At 56.0% G+C, this 18,056-nt stretch overlaps 1 protein-coding gene across 1 annotated transcript; it reads left to right on the top strand.

Moving 5' to 3' along the window:
• Positions 1 to 357: 357 nt before the first annotated feature.
• TGM2 (transglutaminase 2) lies at positions 358 to 13,401 on the top strand. The gene is made up of 13 exons (XM_074553516.1): positions 358 to 491; positions 2,533 to 2,712; positions 5,367 to 5,609; positions 6,714 to 6,832; positions 7,619 to 7,747; positions 8,212 to 8,392; positions 9,332 to 9,467; positions 9,564 to 9,667; positions 9,790 to 10,029; positions 10,177 to 10,449; positions 11,869 to 12,029; positions 12,250 to 12,386; positions 12,657 to 13,401. The coding sequence occupies exons 1-13, from the start codon at positions 482 to 484 to the stop codon at positions 12,811 to 12,813; spliced, it is 2,070 nt and encodes a 689-aa protein (XP_074409617.1). The 5' UTR covers positions 358 to 481; the 3' UTR covers positions 12,814 to 13,401.
• The last annotated feature ends 4,655 nt before the right edge of the window (positions 13,402 to 18,056 follow it).

Raw genomic sequence — 18,056 nt, 5'->3', positions numbered from 1 at the left:
GGAGGGAAAGAACTTTATAAGGAGAAAACAGTCCCGAGTCCTGGCGCTTCGCTGACAGCCGCGCAGCCCCTCTCCGCCCCCTTGTTCTCCCTCCTCTCGATCAGCAGCGGGGTCATTTCCAACCCGAGGGCTGCGGGGTCCCGGGAGACTCCGCCGGTGCCAACCCGGGGGGCCCCAGGACCTGCTGCTGCTTTTTTTTTTTTTTTTTTTTTCTTTTGGGTGGTTGCTTTCAATAGGTGGGACCTAAAGCCGCCCGTTTCCTGGAAACTTTGTTTTTCCTTTCTTCCCTGCGGCGGCCCGGCCGCGGGGAGAGGCGGGGGGTGCGCGGGGGGCGGGCGGGATAAATGGGGCGGGCGGTGGGGCCGGACAGCGGCTGGTGAGGGGCAGCTCCCCCGGCACCCGGACCGCGACCGACACCGACAGCGCTGCCCGCGGCACCGGGACAGCACCGGGACCGGCACCGACAGCACTGCCCGGCACCATGGCCGAAGGTAGGAGAGGCGCGCACCCCGCAGGTGCCGGGCTCGGTGCCGTCCCGGGAAGTCCCGAGCGGCCGCATCCCCGCCCCAGCCCGCGCTCGGTGCCCCCGCAGCGCTCCGGGCTCGCTGGGGCTGCAGCCGGTCCCGGACCAGCCGGAGGGAAAGCGGTGGGGGACGGACAGACTGAAGCGGGACGGCGATCACAGCCCAGCAGGGTCCGTGCGGGTCCGGTCTGTGCCCTTCCCTCCCTCCCGACTCCCCTCCAGCCCCCGCGTCGCTAGAATGAAGTTTGGTGCTATTTAAAGCTTTCCCGGTAGAGCAGGGGGACAGCTGGGCAGGGAGCGTGTGCCTGACATGGTGAGGGGATTTCAGGAGGCTCAGGCAGGAAAAGAGATTCTGGGTTTCGGGAATCCTGCACGATTGGCTCTACAGGGTAGAGAAACCCCCAGCTCCCACACAGCTGCCCCCTAAGTGCCAGGAAATGGGTCTGTGTGATTCCCGCGGGCATACAGCCCTCTGGGTGAGACGGCATCACTGCTCTGCTGTGCCACAGTGCCTCAGGCTGCCCTGGCTCCCAGCTCTGCTGTAGCAACACCAACACGGGTCCCTCGGGTCAGACACTCAGACACATAGCCGAGCAGCTACAGAATCACAGAATTAACGAGGTTGGAAAAGACCTTTAAGGGCCTCAAGTCCAACCTATGACCTAACACCACCTTATCAACCAGACCCTGGCACTAAGTGCCACATCCAGTCTTTTTTTAAATACCTCCGGGGACAGAGGCTCCACCATCTCCCTGGGCAGCACATTCTAAAGCACAATCACTCTGTGAAAAATTTTTTCCTAATGTTCAGCCTAAATTTCCCTTGGCACAGCTTAGCACTGTGTCCTCTTGTCGTGAACACACTGGGCAGCTCCTGCTCCTGAGTGCCCAGGGTGCTGCTACCACTTGCAGCACCACAGCCCCCTTCCCACCCATCCCTTGGCACCCATTGGGTTGATTGGAGGCACCTGTGCTTGGATAAATCTGCTTTTTGCTAAATCTGCTGAGGTTGAAAACCCCAGGGTGACTGGGACAAGGAGGAGCCCTGATCCTGTTCTCTGAACACCCTTATTATTTATTTTATTGTCAGCAAGCTTAACTATGTCAACCATGAGGTTCCACTTGTACAGTCCATGTTCCATAGCAGGGGGTTGTGCTGCTCACGGAGGGGGAGGCAGGGAAGGAAGGGGCTTGTGTGTGCTCTGTCCCCACTTCACAGCTCCCATGGCCTGGTTGTGGGGACTTTGCCCTTTGTTAGGGACTGTTCAAGCAGCTCTCACACTGTGCTGGGGACAGTGCCAAGCCCACTGCCCTCCCCTGGGCCCATACTGCAGGGTCCCCTTGCCCAGAGAGCCAGGAGCAGTGTTTTCATTTAGCTCTGGGGATAGTGAACCCATGGGCTGCTCTTTCCATTGGGCACTGTCCGGCGAGGGCTTGGTGACTACCAGAGCTGGTACTGGGAAGGGCATGGCTGAGGGGAGCCATGGCACGGGGCAGTGAGCCTCAGCTTGCCCACTAGGTGCCCACGATCTGCCCAGTCCCTCACTTGCTCTCTGCACAGAGTGCTTTTGCTTATTCTGGTGATGAATACATCACTGCAGAGCAGTCAGGGGTCAGTGGCCTCAGGGGATGATGGATATCTCATTGCTCCAACACAGTGCCCAGGGTGGCAGGGACGTGGCTGCTGGCGGCTGGCACACAGCCCTGCCTGGGCTGCCAGCAGAGCAGAGCAGCCTGAATATGGCTGGGGCATCAGACACCCTCTGTCACCAAATCTGCACTTGCTCCCACCAATTTGTCAGCACAGTAAAGCTGCTGCAGGCCTGGCTGAGGCACGGTCACAGCACCCTCCCGGAGAGATGCTCAGGGCGCTGCGAGTGGGGGAGGCTCAGGGACCTCTCCAAGGTCCCAACCCGGGGCTCGGGATGGGCACAGCCGCCCTCCTTACCAAGCCTCGGGGCTGTGAGACGTGTCCCAGCTCAGAGCTGTACCTGCCCCTGCCTCTGCAGAGCTGGTGCTGGAGACGTGGGACCTGCACTGCGACCGCAACGGGCGGGAGCACCGCACGGCGGACATGGGCTGCAGGCAGCTGGTGCTGCGGCGGGGACAGCCCTTCAGCATCACCCTGCGCTTCTCGGGACGCGCCTACGACGAGGGCGTGGACAAACTCTCCTTCAACGTCGAGACCGGTGAGTGCGCCACACCTGTGTCGCCAGGGAGGGCTGAGGGGGTGTCACCACCTCTGCTCCTGCCCCCAAAGCCCAGCTGTGCTCCCACGGGAGCTGTGCCACGGCACCTGCTCCATGTCACACAGTCCCTGTTCCTCACCTGCTGCTGGGCACAGCTTTTATATCACAAGAAAGTTAGAAACTCATCTCCTTAGTGAGAGAGGAAGAGAAGTGATAAATAAAGCAAAAAACCACCAGCATCATCACCTCCTCCCTGTCCTCCTCCTCCCAGGGCTGAGCCAGACTAAGAGCATGACAGGGCTGCCAGCTCACTAGCAAATGCCTTGGCTGAGGCCAGGATCCTGCCCAACCCTCCTGCCCCTCTCAGAAACATCAGCACAGTGAATCTTTTCATCCAGAGGTATCACAGCATTTCTGCTGATGGGATTTACACCCAGCCCTGCTGTCCTCTCAGACATCCCAGAGCGGGGTGTGCTCAGGAAACACAAACACTGCAGAACGGAAATGTTCCCACGGAGCCCCCCCAGCGCAGCCCCCCGGGCCGGGCCGGGGCTGAGCTGGGCTGGGCTCTCACAGCCAGGGCAGGGGCTCAGCCCCGCCAGCTCACAGCAAAGGGAGAGGAAACTATTCCTCAGGCAGGAGCTATTTTTGGGGCTGAAGTACCATACTGAGTCAACCCGGCCAGAATTCAAAGTAAAACTGCCACCAAGTTTCCTCGCAGAGTAAAACTCTCCTATTTCCATCCCAAAACCAAAACCCAGCATGTCCCAGCTTCACCCTACACCTCGGTGCCCCAGCAGCCCCATGGCCATGCTACAGCCGGGCAGTCCCAGGCTGGTTTTGCAGGGGGACAAGCCACAGCCCAGAAGAGCCTCCCAGGCCAGGCACAGGCTGGCAGCAGCTCCTCTGGGCTGGATCCCAGCCCCAGCGCTGCAGAAAGAGGGCAAAGGTGCTGTGGTGCTCGCAGAGGGACGTGGCGATGCCACTCCAGCGGCCCCAGCACATTCCAAACTGGTGCCGGATCTGTCAAGGCAGGGACTGCCAGAGCTGTCCCTCCGTTTGGGACAGCAAAGCCACCGAGGTCACGTCCTGCCTATCACAGGAAAGAGGGAAGGAAGAGTAGAGTGAAATTAGAGCTGTATTTTTGCAGTAGCCGTGCTGGCAGAGCCCCGTTCAGGTGCAGGAGTCCAGGGGGATGTTGTGGGCTGTGGAGGCGGCATGAGGAGGAGGAGGAGGCGGCAGGCTCCTGTGTCTGCCCAGCTCACGGCAGCGCTGGCTCTTGCCCAGAGGACGCCGAGAACTCAGCCCAGCCTCCCCGGGAGGAGAAACTGTGTCACTAGCATGAGTTCACGGGTATTTTTGGTGACCGGCCTGTGGGCGAGGGCTGGCAGCAGCCCAGCGGGGCTGTGCTCCGGCGAGGAGAGGGGACAGCAGTGGCACCACTGCCTCGGCTGCCGGCCGGGCTGAGCAGGGCCGGGGAGCCGCAGGGCCGAGCTGTGTGCAGGGCCCGGCTGTGTGCAGCGCCCGGCGGAGCAGGCCCGGGCTGGGCGGCCCCGCTCGGAGCGCGGCTCTGGAGCTGGCTCGGTGCAGGTGGCTTGGCCGTGGCTGCAGCTCGGAGGGGCCGGCAGGGATCACACTGTCCCAGGCTCGGCTCTTTGGCCACTGAGGTCATCCCTAACGCCGGGATGTTTGCAGCAACGCCTGGGGCTGCTCACACCGACCGGGGTAGCCGGGGACGGGTCCGGGGTTCATGGCCGGGCTCTGCCACCCCCGTGCGTGGCTGCAGGGACTCAACAGCGCTGCTGGGAGGAGACAGAAGCGGGTGCATCTGAGAACAGGGTCCTGGCACCAGGGCAAGCATCCCCGTGCTCTGCTGGCTCCCACTGGGCGAGTCTGTCCCTTCCCAAGCAGTGAGAGACACCCCTGAGCTCCCACAGCTGGGCTACTCTGTGCCCTCAGTACCTGATAAACTACATGGGAATGTTCCAGACAGGGACAGCCAAGATCCAGGCAGCTGCCACAGGGCAGGGGGGCTTGTAACAGGTGCCCTTGGTGCAGCCTCCATGGCTCGGGGCTGTTGTGTTGAGAGGTCTCCAGGATGAGGTGAGAGATGAGAATCTGACTTTAGGCTCTCAGAAGGCTATTATATTATATTATATTATATTATATTATATTATATTATATTATATTATATTATATTATATTATATTATATTATATTATAATCATGTCATATTATATTTCATATCATATATCATATCATATATCATATCATATCATATCTCACATCATATCAAAAGAAATTTTATACTAAAACTATACTAAAGAAAGAAAAAGGATATAGACAAAAGGCTGGAAAAGAACGAATAATAAAAACCCATGATTGACCAGAGTCCCAACACAACTGGACTGGGATTAGTCATTAACTAAAACCAATTCACATGGAATAAATCAAAGATGCACCTGTAGGTAAGCAACCTCCAGACTACATTCTAAGCAGTCAGATAATTATTGTTTACATTTCTTTTCTGAGGCTTCTCAGGAGAAAAATCCTAGTGAAGGGATTTTTCAGAAAATATCATGAGGGCACAGGGCTCCCAGGAACTCTGGAGCACTGGGAGGACTGACTGACTGACTGACCTACTCCTTCTACAGGGCCGTGCCCCAGTGAGACATCAGGAACCCGGTCCCACTTTGCCATGAGTGACTGCCCCGAGGAGTCGTGCTGGAGCGCTGTGGTGCAGCAGCAGGACGGGGAGTCCCTCTCTGTGTCCCTCTGCTCCCCACCCGATGCACGCATCGGTCGCTACAGCCTGACCCTGGAGACCTGCACCGACTACCAGGGCTCCAGCTACCAGATCGGGGACTTCATCCTGCTCTTCAACCCCTGGCACCCAGGTGAGGGTTTCACCCCTCTGAGTCCAGGGGTCCCAGGGCTCAGGAAAGCACAAGATGCTCCCCAGGCACTTTCCTCACAGGTCTCATCCCAGTGCAGATCCCAAGTGTCCCAAGCCCTGGTCTGAAGGAAGGTTTAAGCAGAAAGCCTCACTTTGCTTCCATCTCCACACAATTCCTGCAGTGGGTTGGGGCCAGCAGCACCATCCCCACCTTACAATACCCAGAGCCCCTTTGCCACCACCCCAAACACCCAATGGCCTGTCCAGCCTGCCCCCACCATGGTGGGAGCTCACCACTGTGCTGTTGGTGTGAAACCCTGGGCAGTCTCTGGCACCAGCTCCTGGCCAGACAGGGGACAAGGGAAAAGCCTCTAAATGTCCCTAATTGGGTCCAGTGGTCCCTAATTGCCCCCAGTTGTCCCTAATTACCCCCACCAGGTCCATTTTCACCCATCCTCACCCAGGCACCCAGCTGTGGACTCAGTGACATGGATATCAGTGTCCTGGTGAAATTTGGGCAGCCAAACCCAGAGGGGAGGTTCGATTCAGTGCTGTAAGGTTCAACAGCCCTGGGATTTTCCTCTCTCCATGTCCTTCCCCTGCCTCTGGACTGGCTGATTTCCTGGATCTCAAGTGTCCCACTCTGAATCTGCAAAGATAAGGGGCCATAGGAAGCTCTGCTCAGCCAGAGCACTGGGGGTGGACATGTGGGGTTTCCTTCTGCAAACATTTCCAGTAAATGTTAATTTCCACAGCAGTAGCTGATGTGAGAGAAATGGCTTTGGCTGTGCTGAGCCAGCACACCCACTCCCACTGCTCACTGCACCCCTAGGGAGGTCTCCCTGCTGAGAAGAGATCCATCTCCATTAAATAAAAGGGAGGAAAGACAGAGCCATGAGAAAGAATGGAAAGCAAACCACAAACCCGCTGAAATTTTCCCATCACTTTAAAACAACCTGGGCTGAAATTCCCCAGCAGCTGTTTAAGGCATGAGCAGTTCCAGCCCCTGGTGCCTCATTTCCCTCTGGCTCCATCCACAGGGAGGGGGTCAGGCAGCTGGTGGTGCAGGGCAGAGCCCTGTCCCCATCTCTCGCTGTCCCCACAGAGGACACAGTGTTCATGCGCGATGAGAGCGAGCGCCGCGAGTACGTCCTGTCCCAGGACGGGCTCATCTTCCAGGGCACCTGTGATTACATCTACTCCATCCCCTGGAACTTCGGCCAGGTGAGCAGGCAGGACCCCCTGGGACCCTTGGGACCTCTGGCCATGCAGCTCTGGTGCTGCAGGACACAGGGAATGGTGCCACGTGCGTGCCTCTCACCAACCTGCGCCCCAAGTGCTGCCAGCACCTCGGAGTCCAGCCATGGGTCAAAGAACCCGGAGTCTCATTTCCAGCAGGGAATGTGCTGACTTCAAAGCATGGCAAGGCAAGGGGAGTGTTTCCCCCTGGCTCCTGGGGGCCCCATGGCCATGTGTCCCTAATCTGGGTGGCCCTGCTGTGCTGGGAGCTGGTGCCTGATAATGAATTCCTGGGCATTGTGCCAAGGGTACTGATAAGGCAGTGCTCACACCCGAGCTGCACCCCCGGGGCACAGGGAAACTTGTTCAGCCACCCTCCCTGGGCAAAGGGCTGGGGGCCGCAGCAGTGGGGGTGCCCGTGGCCTTCACAGGATCCGCACCTCAATTCAAGGAAGGGCTGTGACTCAGCCGTGATGGGAAATAGATTTTCCAGGAGGTCACGTCCCTGCCCTGACCCCTGTGCAGTCACAGGAAACCAGATCCAGCCTCAGTACGTAGGCAGGAGATCACCCACAGGCTTCACAGGCTGAGTGGGGACTGTGGGGACATCACTCAGGGGATGCTGGCCGGGGAGGGGACCCTGATGGGGTGTGACCCCTGTACCCGACAGTTCTGCTGGCAGGGGCACCACAGCGAGCCAGAGAGGGAGGACAGAGGTGGCAGAGCACCTGTGGGGACCTCACACAACCCTTTCTCCCTGCTCTCCACCAGTTTGAGGATGAAGTCTTGGCCATCTGCCTCAAGATGCTGGACATAAACCCCAAACACCTGAGGGACCAGAACCGGGACTGCTCCCGCCGCAATGACCCCGTGTACATTGGCAGGGTGGTGAGCGCCATGGTGAGTCTGGGGTGCACCCTGTCCCCAGCACCCCTCATTCCCTGGGCTGCAAACACCCTCAGCTACAGCTCTGGCAGACAGCATGTGCCATCCCCCACAGTTTCACACCATTTTTCCTTCTCCTTCCTTTCCTTCTGGGGTGTTTAATCTCTCTTTTACATCCTTTCCCTGTTACTGCTCATATATGTGTAAGAGCTTTTTTAGAGGAAACAAAAAGCAGGGATGGGGCACAGATCATTTCAGGGGTAATCACTCCCAAATTCCCAGGCAGGAGGATCTGTTTCTAAAATTCATCCCTGATTAGCACGATGTCTACCTGCATCCCAGTGAGCTCTTGCATGGATACAGGATATTAATGTGGGTGCCAGTGCATGTGAATGGGGCAAAGGCTTTTTCCCATCCTCCCTCCCTCCCTCCCCAGGCTGTTCCTGCCCCTCCATCCTCCCCCTGTTCTCCTGCCACAGGTGAACTGCAATGACGAGGACCGGGGGGTGCTCTTTGGGCGGTGGGACAATCGCTACGAGGATGGGATGAGCCCCATGGCCTGGATTGGGAGCGTGGACATTCTCAAGAGGTGGAAGAATTTTGGGTGCCAGCCAGTCAAGTATGGCCAGTGCTGGGTCTTTGCTGCTGTGGCTTGCACTGGTGAGAGCAGATTTCTCTGGTGTCTCCTTTTCCACAGGACAGGGTCACCCATCTCCCACCCCAGCCCCTGCCCCCATCCACTCCTGGTGCTGCATCCTGAGGGAAGAGCTGCAATCAGCCTGCAATGATTCCTTTGCAATTAGCTCTCTATTACTCTAGTTTGTCAGGAAATAGAGGAAAAATATTATACAAAAGGGCTCTGGTTTTTCAATCAGCACTGCCTCCCAGGCCAGGCAGCAAGGGATGGACTAAGGCAGGCCAGGGTGAGGGAAGTGGCTTTAAGGCCAAGTTTGCAATAAAGTCACGAATCCACTAAGATCAAAATAATGTCATGGCCACCAGGGCAATCAGACTGGGGAAAAACAAGAGAAAAATTCCAGACTTGCTGCCGCTGGGAAACACTCACATATGCTCGTGCAACTTTGCCCCAAGAAAAATGCTGCCTGTGAGAGCACTGATGTGTCACAGACAGACAAGACCCTTTTTAGAGGAGAGAAATAGCAAAAAACTAAAGTGGATTTTCAGCATCTCGCCGAGGTTTATAGCCTCCTTTGAAGCACTGTAACTGCCTCCCTGCTCCCTGGGGAGCTCCCTGTGCAGTGAAAGGCAGCTGGGAGATGAAATCCGGGGTTCAGCACGGCTGCCCACACTCTACCTCCAAAGCTCTCGCAGACGCTTTTTGTGCCTTTTTTGCTGCAATATCAAAGCTGTCAGGCTGTCAGAGCAGGTGCCACCCAGCCTGCTTGCCTGTGCACTGTGGCTGAGGGCACTGGCTTCTCCTGGGGAGCAGTCCCCAGGCAGCCCTTTCACAGGCAAAGGGAACGGCAGGAGTTGTTCAAACCTGGGGCTCCAGGGGATAGGAGCTGTGCAAACCTGGGGCTCTGTGGGATGGGAGTGGAACAAACCTGGCCCTGTCTCACCCTGCCCTGCTCCCCACAGTCATGAGGTGCCTGGGCATCCCCACCCGGGTGGTGACCAACTACAACTCAGCCCATGACACCAACGCCAATCTGACCATCGACCGCTACATCAACGAGCGGGGGGAGCAGGAGAGGCAATCCTGGGACAAGATCTGGTGAGCAGCACAGCAAGACCTCAGCCTGCCCCTTCTCCAGAGCCTGGCAGGTGCTGGGGAAGGCTGAGACTCCCAACACTCTGGTTTTCCTCTCAGGAACTTCCACTGCTGGGTGGAGTCGTGGATGACCCGTCCCGACCTGGGAGGTGACTATGACGGGTGGCAGGTGCTGGACCCGACCCCTCAGGAGAAGAGTGAAGGTACAACGTGCTGCACACAGAAGCTCCATCCTCCTCACACCCCGGCACTGCTGGGTCACCCCACCACAGCCACCCCTTGTGGCTGAGCCCTGGAGTGGTGACAGTGGCTCTGCTCCGTGCAGGAGTTTACTGCTGCGGGCCAGCCCCTGTCAAAGCCATCAAAGAGGGTGACATGCTGCCCAAGTACGACATCCCCTTCATCTTCGCCGAGGTGAACGCTGACGTGGTGTACTGGGTGGTGCAGGGGGATGGGATGCAGAAGCAGAGCATCCGCTCCTCAGATGTGGGGAAGTTCATCAGCACCAAGAGCGTCGGCAGGGACAGCCGGGAGGACATCACCCACAACTACAAATACCCAGAGGGTATGGGGGATTTCAGGGGGACACTCCAGGGGGGAATGTTGCTGCTGGGAAACAGCTGCAGCAGGAGGGCTGCAGGGCTCAGGGCAGAGCAGCCCAGGCCAGGCCCTCCCAGCACTCAGGGAATCACAGGGATTTTGTGACCTGCAGGGTCTGAGGAGGAGCGGGCGGTGTTTGAGAAGGCAGAGCATCAGAAGAAATCCATTGGGGAGGAGGATGAGGGGCTGCACCTCAGGATCAAGGTATCAGAGGGTGCCAACAAGGGCAGCGACTTCGATGTTTTTGCTGTGGTCAACAACAACACGGACGAGGAGCGTGTCTGCAGGGTGACACTGTGTGCCCGTGCCTCCAGCTACAACGGCACCCTGGGGCCCCAGTGTGGCCTCACCGACCCCGTGGACATCGACATTGAGCCCAGGGCAGGTAAGGGACCCTCTGATGGTTAAGGAGATGCTTCACCAGGGCTGGGGTCAGCTCAGCCTGTGTTCAGCTGCTCGGTAGGCAATGCCACTTTGGGGCATCCTCCTTAGCTAACTACCACTGTGAATTTTTAATCTTTGTGAGAGGACGAGGAAATTGCTCAGGCAGAGGCTGGAAATGCATTTGGAGCTGGGCAAGCCACTGCTGCTGTGGCTGTTATGCCAGGGGAGCAGGCTGGGCACACCCAGCTGCCATCCCTAGGCACCCTGTGGCACTTCTCTGCATCCTTCCTGCTTTCCCTCAGACTTTGGGCTAGGCTGGGCTCTCTGGTGGGATCTTCCCACACCAGAATGGGACTGGCCCAGCTCAGTGCTGAGTGCGTGGTCCCAGGCTGGAGGAAGGGAGCAGCACTGGGTTTTCTGGCCAGCAGCTGAAGCTCTCGGTGTCTCCGTGGGTGGGCGTTTGCTGCAGAGCTGTCCTGGCACGGCCCCCGACCCTCCCTCGCCCTTGTCACACACGTGAACATCACCATCTGGTCCTTGAACACGAGTTTGGGCTTACGTGAGTTTGCAGAGACCCTTCAGGGCTTGGAAAGGCCACACATCTGCTGTCCTGGAACAGGGAAATGTTTACCCTGCGCCGAGCCCTGCTCCTCACCAGCCCTCTTGCAATCGCAGCACTCGGCGCTGTGCCAGGTGTTGAGCTGCTTTGCAGGAATGAGGAATGTGCTGGCCCTTGCCACCACGGAGGGGAGAGGGATGTGCCTCTGCTCATGCTGGCAGAAGCACCAGCTGGTACTTGGAGCCTTTTGCAGGGCTGGATGGGGGAGTGGGGAGATGTGCTGTGGCCCTCGGCGTACTTAACATTCCTGTGAAAAAGTTAACCCAACACCATTTTTTCTGAAACATTAATTATGAGCTCCTGAAACTTCTACCCTCAGCTCCTGCTTCAGAATACAGACCCCAGGACTTCCCAGGCTGCATTCTTTAGGGCACATCATCACTTTGTGCCAATGTGGGAAGCCAGGCTTGTTCCCCTTCCCACAGTCTCAGCTGATGCTACGGCAACTTCAGATCCTGCCTCATGAATGTCGGGCTCCATTTCCCATGGTCACAGCCACTCTGGGCTCCTTGTTCCAGGCACTTCTGCAGCTGGCTGCTTTCAGCCTCCTTCCCTGTCCTTTCCCTGGACAGCCCCATCCCTGAAGGACTTCCAGATGAACAAGGCTGAGGGCTGAGTGAGGGCAGGTGCCAGGGACCAGGCTGCCTCCCAGTGCCACGCTGGCTGCCAAGGGCTGGCACTCTGGACCCCTGGTGCAGGCATCACCCAAACCATGCCAGCAGCAGCTGGGTGCCAGTGCACGACTGTGGGTTCTGGGCTGGAGATGCTGTGGGTGCTGACCCCTCTCTGCTGCCCTTCCAGAGAAAAGGGTGCCCCTGCGCATCCTGTACGAGGAGTACAGGGACAAACTGACCCAGGACAACCTCATCAAGGTGGTGGCTCTCCTGAACGATCACCAGACTGGCGACATCCTCGTGGCTGTCAGGGACATTTATGTTGAGAATCCACCAATCAAGATCAGGGTAAGGGTCCAATGTCCCATCCCAGGCAGGTTTGAGGGCAATGAATTGCTGTGATCTCTGGGAGCTGCCCCAGGGCTTGGGCAGCAGGTCCTGCTCCACTGAGCAGGGCTGCATCTCCTGGGACCTGCATCCCTAAGGTCCTGCCTCAGCTCTGGGGCAAGGGGAGAACCATGGCCCTCAGGATCAGTGGGGCTTGGGGTCCAACCTATCCTACTTGCAGATTCTAGGAGAGCCAATGCAGAATCGGAAGCTGGTGGCTGAGATCAGCCTGGTGAACCCTCTCTCCGTGCCCCTGAATGGCTGCGTGTTCGTGGTGGAGGGTACCGGCCTCACCGAGGGGCAGCTGGTCAAGGAGCTGTAAGAGCTTTTCCCCCTTCACCTGGCTGGGGTGTTGGGAGTGGTGTGGGGGTGGATTTCTGTGTGTGGAGCCCCCAGGGAGGGCAGCCATGGGGCACAGCAGGAGCCAGGGCTCTGCTGATCCCTGTGGACTCAGAGTATCCCAACCCTACACTTTGCTGGGGAAGGGGTTCGGCCTCCCTGCAGAGGTCATTGCTTGCCAAAGCCCCAGCACTGTCCCGCGGGCCCTGGGAGGGTGACAGGCCACAGTGACTCTCTGCTCTCCCACAGTGAGGAGCCGGTGGAGCCGCAGGCAGAGGCCAAATTCCGGATGGATCTGATGCCGCGGCTGTCGGGGCTGCAGAAGCTGATGGTGGACTTTGAGAGCGACCAGCTGACAGGGGTCAAGGGCTACCGCAACGTCATCATCGCACCCCAGCCCCTGTGAGCTGCTGCCCTGGCCCCCAGCTGCAGGAACCCTGCCTCGCTGGCCCCCCTGCTTCAGCCCAACGTGTCCCAGGAGGCGACTGCCAGAGCCCAGCCTGACCCCGACATGTGGCACCGGTGCCACCCACGCTCCTCCTGGGAGCACAGGCAGGAAAAAGGGCTGGGGAGGGCTGGGGGCTGCCGTGGCAGTCACTCACTTCACTGCTGTTCTCAGTTTGTGCTGTCTGTGCCCCAGCTGGGCACACAAGGACCCCTGTGCCAGCCCCTCCTCTGCGCAGTGCTGGCAGCCCCAGAGCCATTTCCATAGAGGCAGCAGCAGAACGACCCCTCCAGCCCCTGCCATCATCATCCTCTGACTGCAGCTCCATAGAGAGAGATTTTATACTGTGAGCACAAAGCTGTTTATGCACCATATACCTATAAACAAAATCTATAAATACTTACTGCAAATAACCTGCTTGGGTACAGCCGGGCATTGGCTTTGGTAACCATCCTGCCACTGCAGACAGTGCAGGGAGGGATGGGACATTACTTTGATATAAATCAACTATGCAAACACTGAATAAAAACTTTATTTTTCACTTTAAAAGCCGGAACTGGCTCTTCTTGCCCTTCCTCACCCCACAGCAGGACCCAGCAACTCCTTGCCCAGCATCCATGTGGGTGGGGGTGAGTTCTCCCAGCCCAGCACCAGGGTGGGGGGTCATTGCCATGGCTGGCACTGCAGCCACAATGGCCTCATGTTGACCACCCCTTCTGCCCCAAATCAGCCTGGTCTGGTGTTCTCAGGGTGCACACTCAGCCCCCAAGACACCTTCCCAGGTAATTTCTCCTCTCTCAGCAATGGTTCCATACTGTGCTCAGAGAACTGGAGAGAGAACATTACAAGTATTCAAACCAACAGATCTTGCACACTGAGCAGGGCTCTGGGCAGAGCTTTCCACCCAGGCTGGGGCAGGTGAAGGGCAGCTGGATCCTGCACAGGGATTTAGGAGGAGAGTGGGGATTTGTCTCACACCTGGAACCGGGGTCAAGGCTCTGCTGAAGATAAACACTTCCCATGCCAGAATGGCCACCCACGTGCTCCCCACAAACAGGGTGGGAGCCTCCCTGCTCCATAAACAAACACCACAGAAACCATTATAGAGCTGGTGCTGCCTGACTGAGGGGCCCACAGTCACCACAGCCCCAGCAGAGGGGACAGTCTGTGGGACAGGAGAATCCCACTCACACTGACTGGTCCCAGTCACCCTGACACTGTGGGCTCTCCCATCCCAGCTGTGACCCAGGCTGGATGGGCAGCTGGGAGTGTTTCCCATCAAGGACTGCCCATTCTCCAGCTTTCCTTTCTGTTTATCTTTAGGATGAGATAAAATCTCCACGTGCAGCGCTCCACACACAGCTGCTGCTTCCCCAAGCCAGGCTGGGGTACATGGCCAGAACTCCCCAAACCCTGGCTCTGCTTCCATGGGAGGCCAAGGACCCATCTCAGCTCCAGCCCCAGCTCCTGCTCCCAGCACAGAACTTGAGTGGGCACAGCAGAGCTCAGACCCCATGTGCAGCAGCAGATTGTTTGGCCAATAAAGCCTTTCAAGAAACCCCCCCAGGAGAGCCACACAATCCATCTCCCCTTACCCTTTGGAACTTTAACCACCACACCTCCCTGTCCTGCTTTGCTCAAACACAACCCAAAAAGGCAGCTGGAGGCTGGGACCCCCGTGGGGTAGAGTGGGGACAGAGGTGGGGCACAGGGAGGGATAAGGATTTGCTCAAGCAGCTCTCTCAGGGGACAGAGAGCACCCTCTCTCAGGCATGGGGACAGGGCAAGAGCTCCAGGAGGGAGAGGGACAGGGGGCAGGGGACATGCCAGCCCCAGCTCTGCAGCACCAACCCCCCAGACATCAGTGCCAAGAGCACGTGGAGCCCCAAAGGATCCTGAAGGAGTTAACAGCAGTGCCAAGAGCACATGGAGCCCAAAGAATCCTGAAGGAGTTAACAGCAGGAACCAGAGCTGCCTTCCCTGTCAGGAACATTCCTCAGCCCAGCAATGATGCACGGCCCCTCTTTAGAGCATTTGTTACTGGGCCCTGCTGAGCCAGGCCTCCAGCTGCTCAGCGCCTGGGTTAAAAATAACCAGCAGCTCTGCTGCTTCAGAGCTGGGTCCTGATAAAATAAACATTAGAACAGCTCTTGCTGAAGGTCACTCCCATCCATCTGAGCCTCAGCAGAGCAAGGCTGCTCCGAGAAGGAAAGGCTGTTCTGAGAAGGGAACAGACTCCAAACGCTGCAGTTACAGTTTAGCAGCAGGGGTTGGCTTTCAGGGCTGGGTTTTCTTCCATCATCCACAGAGCTGAGGTTGACTTCCCTGCACCCAGTCCAGATCAGCAGCATGGTACCACACTGCATCCATCTCCCTGTGCCCCTCCTGGATCACCAGCAGAGTTCTGGGCTGCATCCATCAGACTCTTTGGCACTCTGACCATGCAAGCAATAAATTATAAATTAAATATTTCCAGTATCCATTGTGTGGGAGGGTTTGTAATTCAGTGCTAGTCCAAGTGCCAAAGCCAGGCAGGAGCATTCTTGGAGAAGAGAGGTTCTGGATGTGTCTCGGCTCGCTGGAGATGCTGACTTGCCAAGAATTGATTGTAAACTCATTTTAGACTTGATGACCTTTAACTTACCTTCATTGATGGATCGAAACTAGAACAAACTCCCATAAATCAGACCTATCACAAGAACAAATCTGTGGGATTTCCAAATGGCACTGCCTCTCCAAAGGTCTCCCTCCTCCTCCACAAACATGGAACACATTTTTACTCTCCTTGGTGCAACAAGACAACTGAGGCACCATCAAACAGCAGAAGAGACAAAAAACCCCCAATGCAGGAGGTCCCTCACAGGAAACCATCCCCTCTTCTACAGCCACAGAAGGTACAGGAGACACTATGGAGAGATTCCTCTTCCAGCATGGCCAACTCCAACAGCCTCTCTGTGCCTGCCTGATCCCTGATGCAGCTTCCCCTGTCCTGCCCCTCATGGTGGGCTGTGCTGACACACAAACCAGTAAGGACTGGTCAGCTGGGCACTGGAAGCAGAGGGATGTGCTGACTGTCAGCTCCTTGTCCCTTCCCAGAACAAGACAAGCCTTGTCTTTTCCCAGAAACACAAAGCAAGGCTTGTCTTTTCCCAGAAAGACGAAACAAGAGTTGTGTCTTCCCAGAAGGAAGTGACAAGACCCTAAACCTGTGAATGATTTACTACTATCAGTTGTCACACAGATTTGCTCAGTCAGCAGCAGTGCAATGCTTGGCCACCATGCCCCAGCCAAGCTGCAAACCATCACGTCCTTGTGCCAAGGGAAAACACTGGGACATGGATTTGCAACCCCTGGCCAGAATCCAACCTTGATGGGCTGTAGGCTGCTCTGCACCCAGGGGACATTTCTGTACCCAAAGTGTTCATTTTCCTTAAACACCCCCTCCCACCCTGGCTGGTCCTGGGGTTTCCTGGGTTTTGCCTCAAAACCTGCACATGAACAGCATGACCACGATTCCACCTGCTCCAGCACACATGAATGCCTGTGAGGCCCCTGGCCTTTATTAAACTTCTTCCTAAATGTCATTACATGAAGCCATTACTGAAAATAAAAATAAAGAGCATGTTTTCTACCTACTGTTGCCTTCCAGCAGTTAAGAGGCAAAAGATGCCTGTGGCACATCCCTAAAGCCAGTGACATCACTGGGAAATGTCTGTCCCAGCTCACTCCAACAGACTGGCGCCAAGTCTGCTGTGAAATTTCATCCAAGTGTTTTACCAGGTCATTTTTTTTCAGAGCATTAGGGACAGCTTAAACTTTTTCTAACTAATCCTAGAGATAAATATACATAAAGTTTGGAACACATCAAAACTTGGTCCAAAAATCCAAAGCCCACAGCAGCCTGCCCTAGGTCAAAACTCTGGCAAGCACAACTCCCCACCCTCCCCCCACAGGATGCCTCCAGCACTCCAAGGCTCTGCCTTGGACATCACCATCACAGCCTGGGGTATCACAGTTAACCTGTCTGTTAGTCAGGAGTGAGTTCCTCACCTTGTACAGGTGTGTGAGCCCCCATTCCTTGGTTACAGAGTAGGGAATGCACACCAGTGCACTGAGGTACTGAGCTGCAAGGGCAGCTGCCTAACAGTCAAGTATTTTTGTTCCAGCTCTTAAAAAAAACCAACAAAAACCTGATTTGCAAAGGCAAGGAAGGACAGCCAGTACCTTGTCACATTTCTTTCTTTGAAAGCCCCACCTTAGTTCCTGCAACACCACACAAAGGTGGTTTTCACCAGGAGGACCACACCAGCTCCCTCCTGCTCCCACAGCACCGCCCAGCCTCTGCACGGCTTGGTGACAGCACTGCTAAACACAGCGCCTTTCAGGGAAGATTTGTAAATCAGTATAAAACATAATCCGCTTTGCAGATCCTCTCCAGGGCATATGAAACAATCACTGTTTGCCCACAGAGGCTGTTGCAGACTGGTTAATTGAAGAACCCCTAAACCTCCCCAAAATCTCCAGAATTAGCTCCCAAGGCAACGTGAAGACCCCAAAGCTGAGAGGCTTCAATCACACCGACCCTCTGGAACAGCAGCTCCAGGTGCTCGTGCAGGGAGGCACCTTCCTCCCATTCCAGGTTTGCTTTTTATTTGTATTTTTCCCAGAGTAACAACTGACATGTCCTACAGAAATCCCCCATTTCCTCTCTGCATGCAAAACTGACTCAAGGATCTCCCCAAAACACTCCCTGGGCTTTAGAAAGGGAAAAAACCCAAACAAAACCCACAGGGTGCCAGAGCATTGAGGAAAGAAGTAAGGACACTACTGTTCAATGACACCCTCTTTATTCAAAAATAGATATCTATGAGACATTTCAGAATATACTGCTGTCAAATGGCAGCCTATATGTCTAAATTAATTCCTAAGTCAATTAATATACAGATTTAAGCTTTTGTTAAAAAAGACACACTGTGGGTAAATCTGTTTAACCTTCAGAAAATGTCACCCAGTTCACCAGATGCCCTTTGCCCAAAAAGTAAAACAAATAAAATTAAAAACTACAAGACTTCATTTAAATTAAGCAAAATAAAACACACGCATATATTCAGAAAAAAAAATCAAAACATTTCAATTAAAAAATAAAAAAACCAGACAGACAACTCTCTCACAGATCTGCCCAAAACACAAACGTGAGATGCCAA

The sequence above is a fragment of the Zonotrichia albicollis genome, chromosome 17 (genome assembly GCF_047830755.1).
Source record: "Zonotrichia albicollis isolate bZonAlb1 chromosome 17, bZonAlb1.hap1, whole genome shotgun sequence".
Taxonomy (NCBI): Eukaryota; Metazoa; Chordata; class Aves; order Passeriformes; family Passerellidae; genus Zonotrichia; species Zonotrichia albicollis.
This window is presented reverse-complemented; position numbering and strand designations above follow the sequence as displayed.

Excerpts from the sequence above, each read along its gene's own strand:
- TGM2 (XM_074553516.1), top strand. Across the intron at positions 7,748-8,211 it reads GCAGGGTGGTGAGCGCCATG|GTGAACTGCAATGACGAGGA; the intron begins GTGAGTCTGGGG and ends CTCCTGCCACAG. Across the intron at positions 8,393-9,331 it reads TGCTGCTGTGGCTTGCACTG|TCATGAGGTGCCTGGGCATC; the intron begins GTGAGAGCAGAT and ends TGCTCCCCACAG.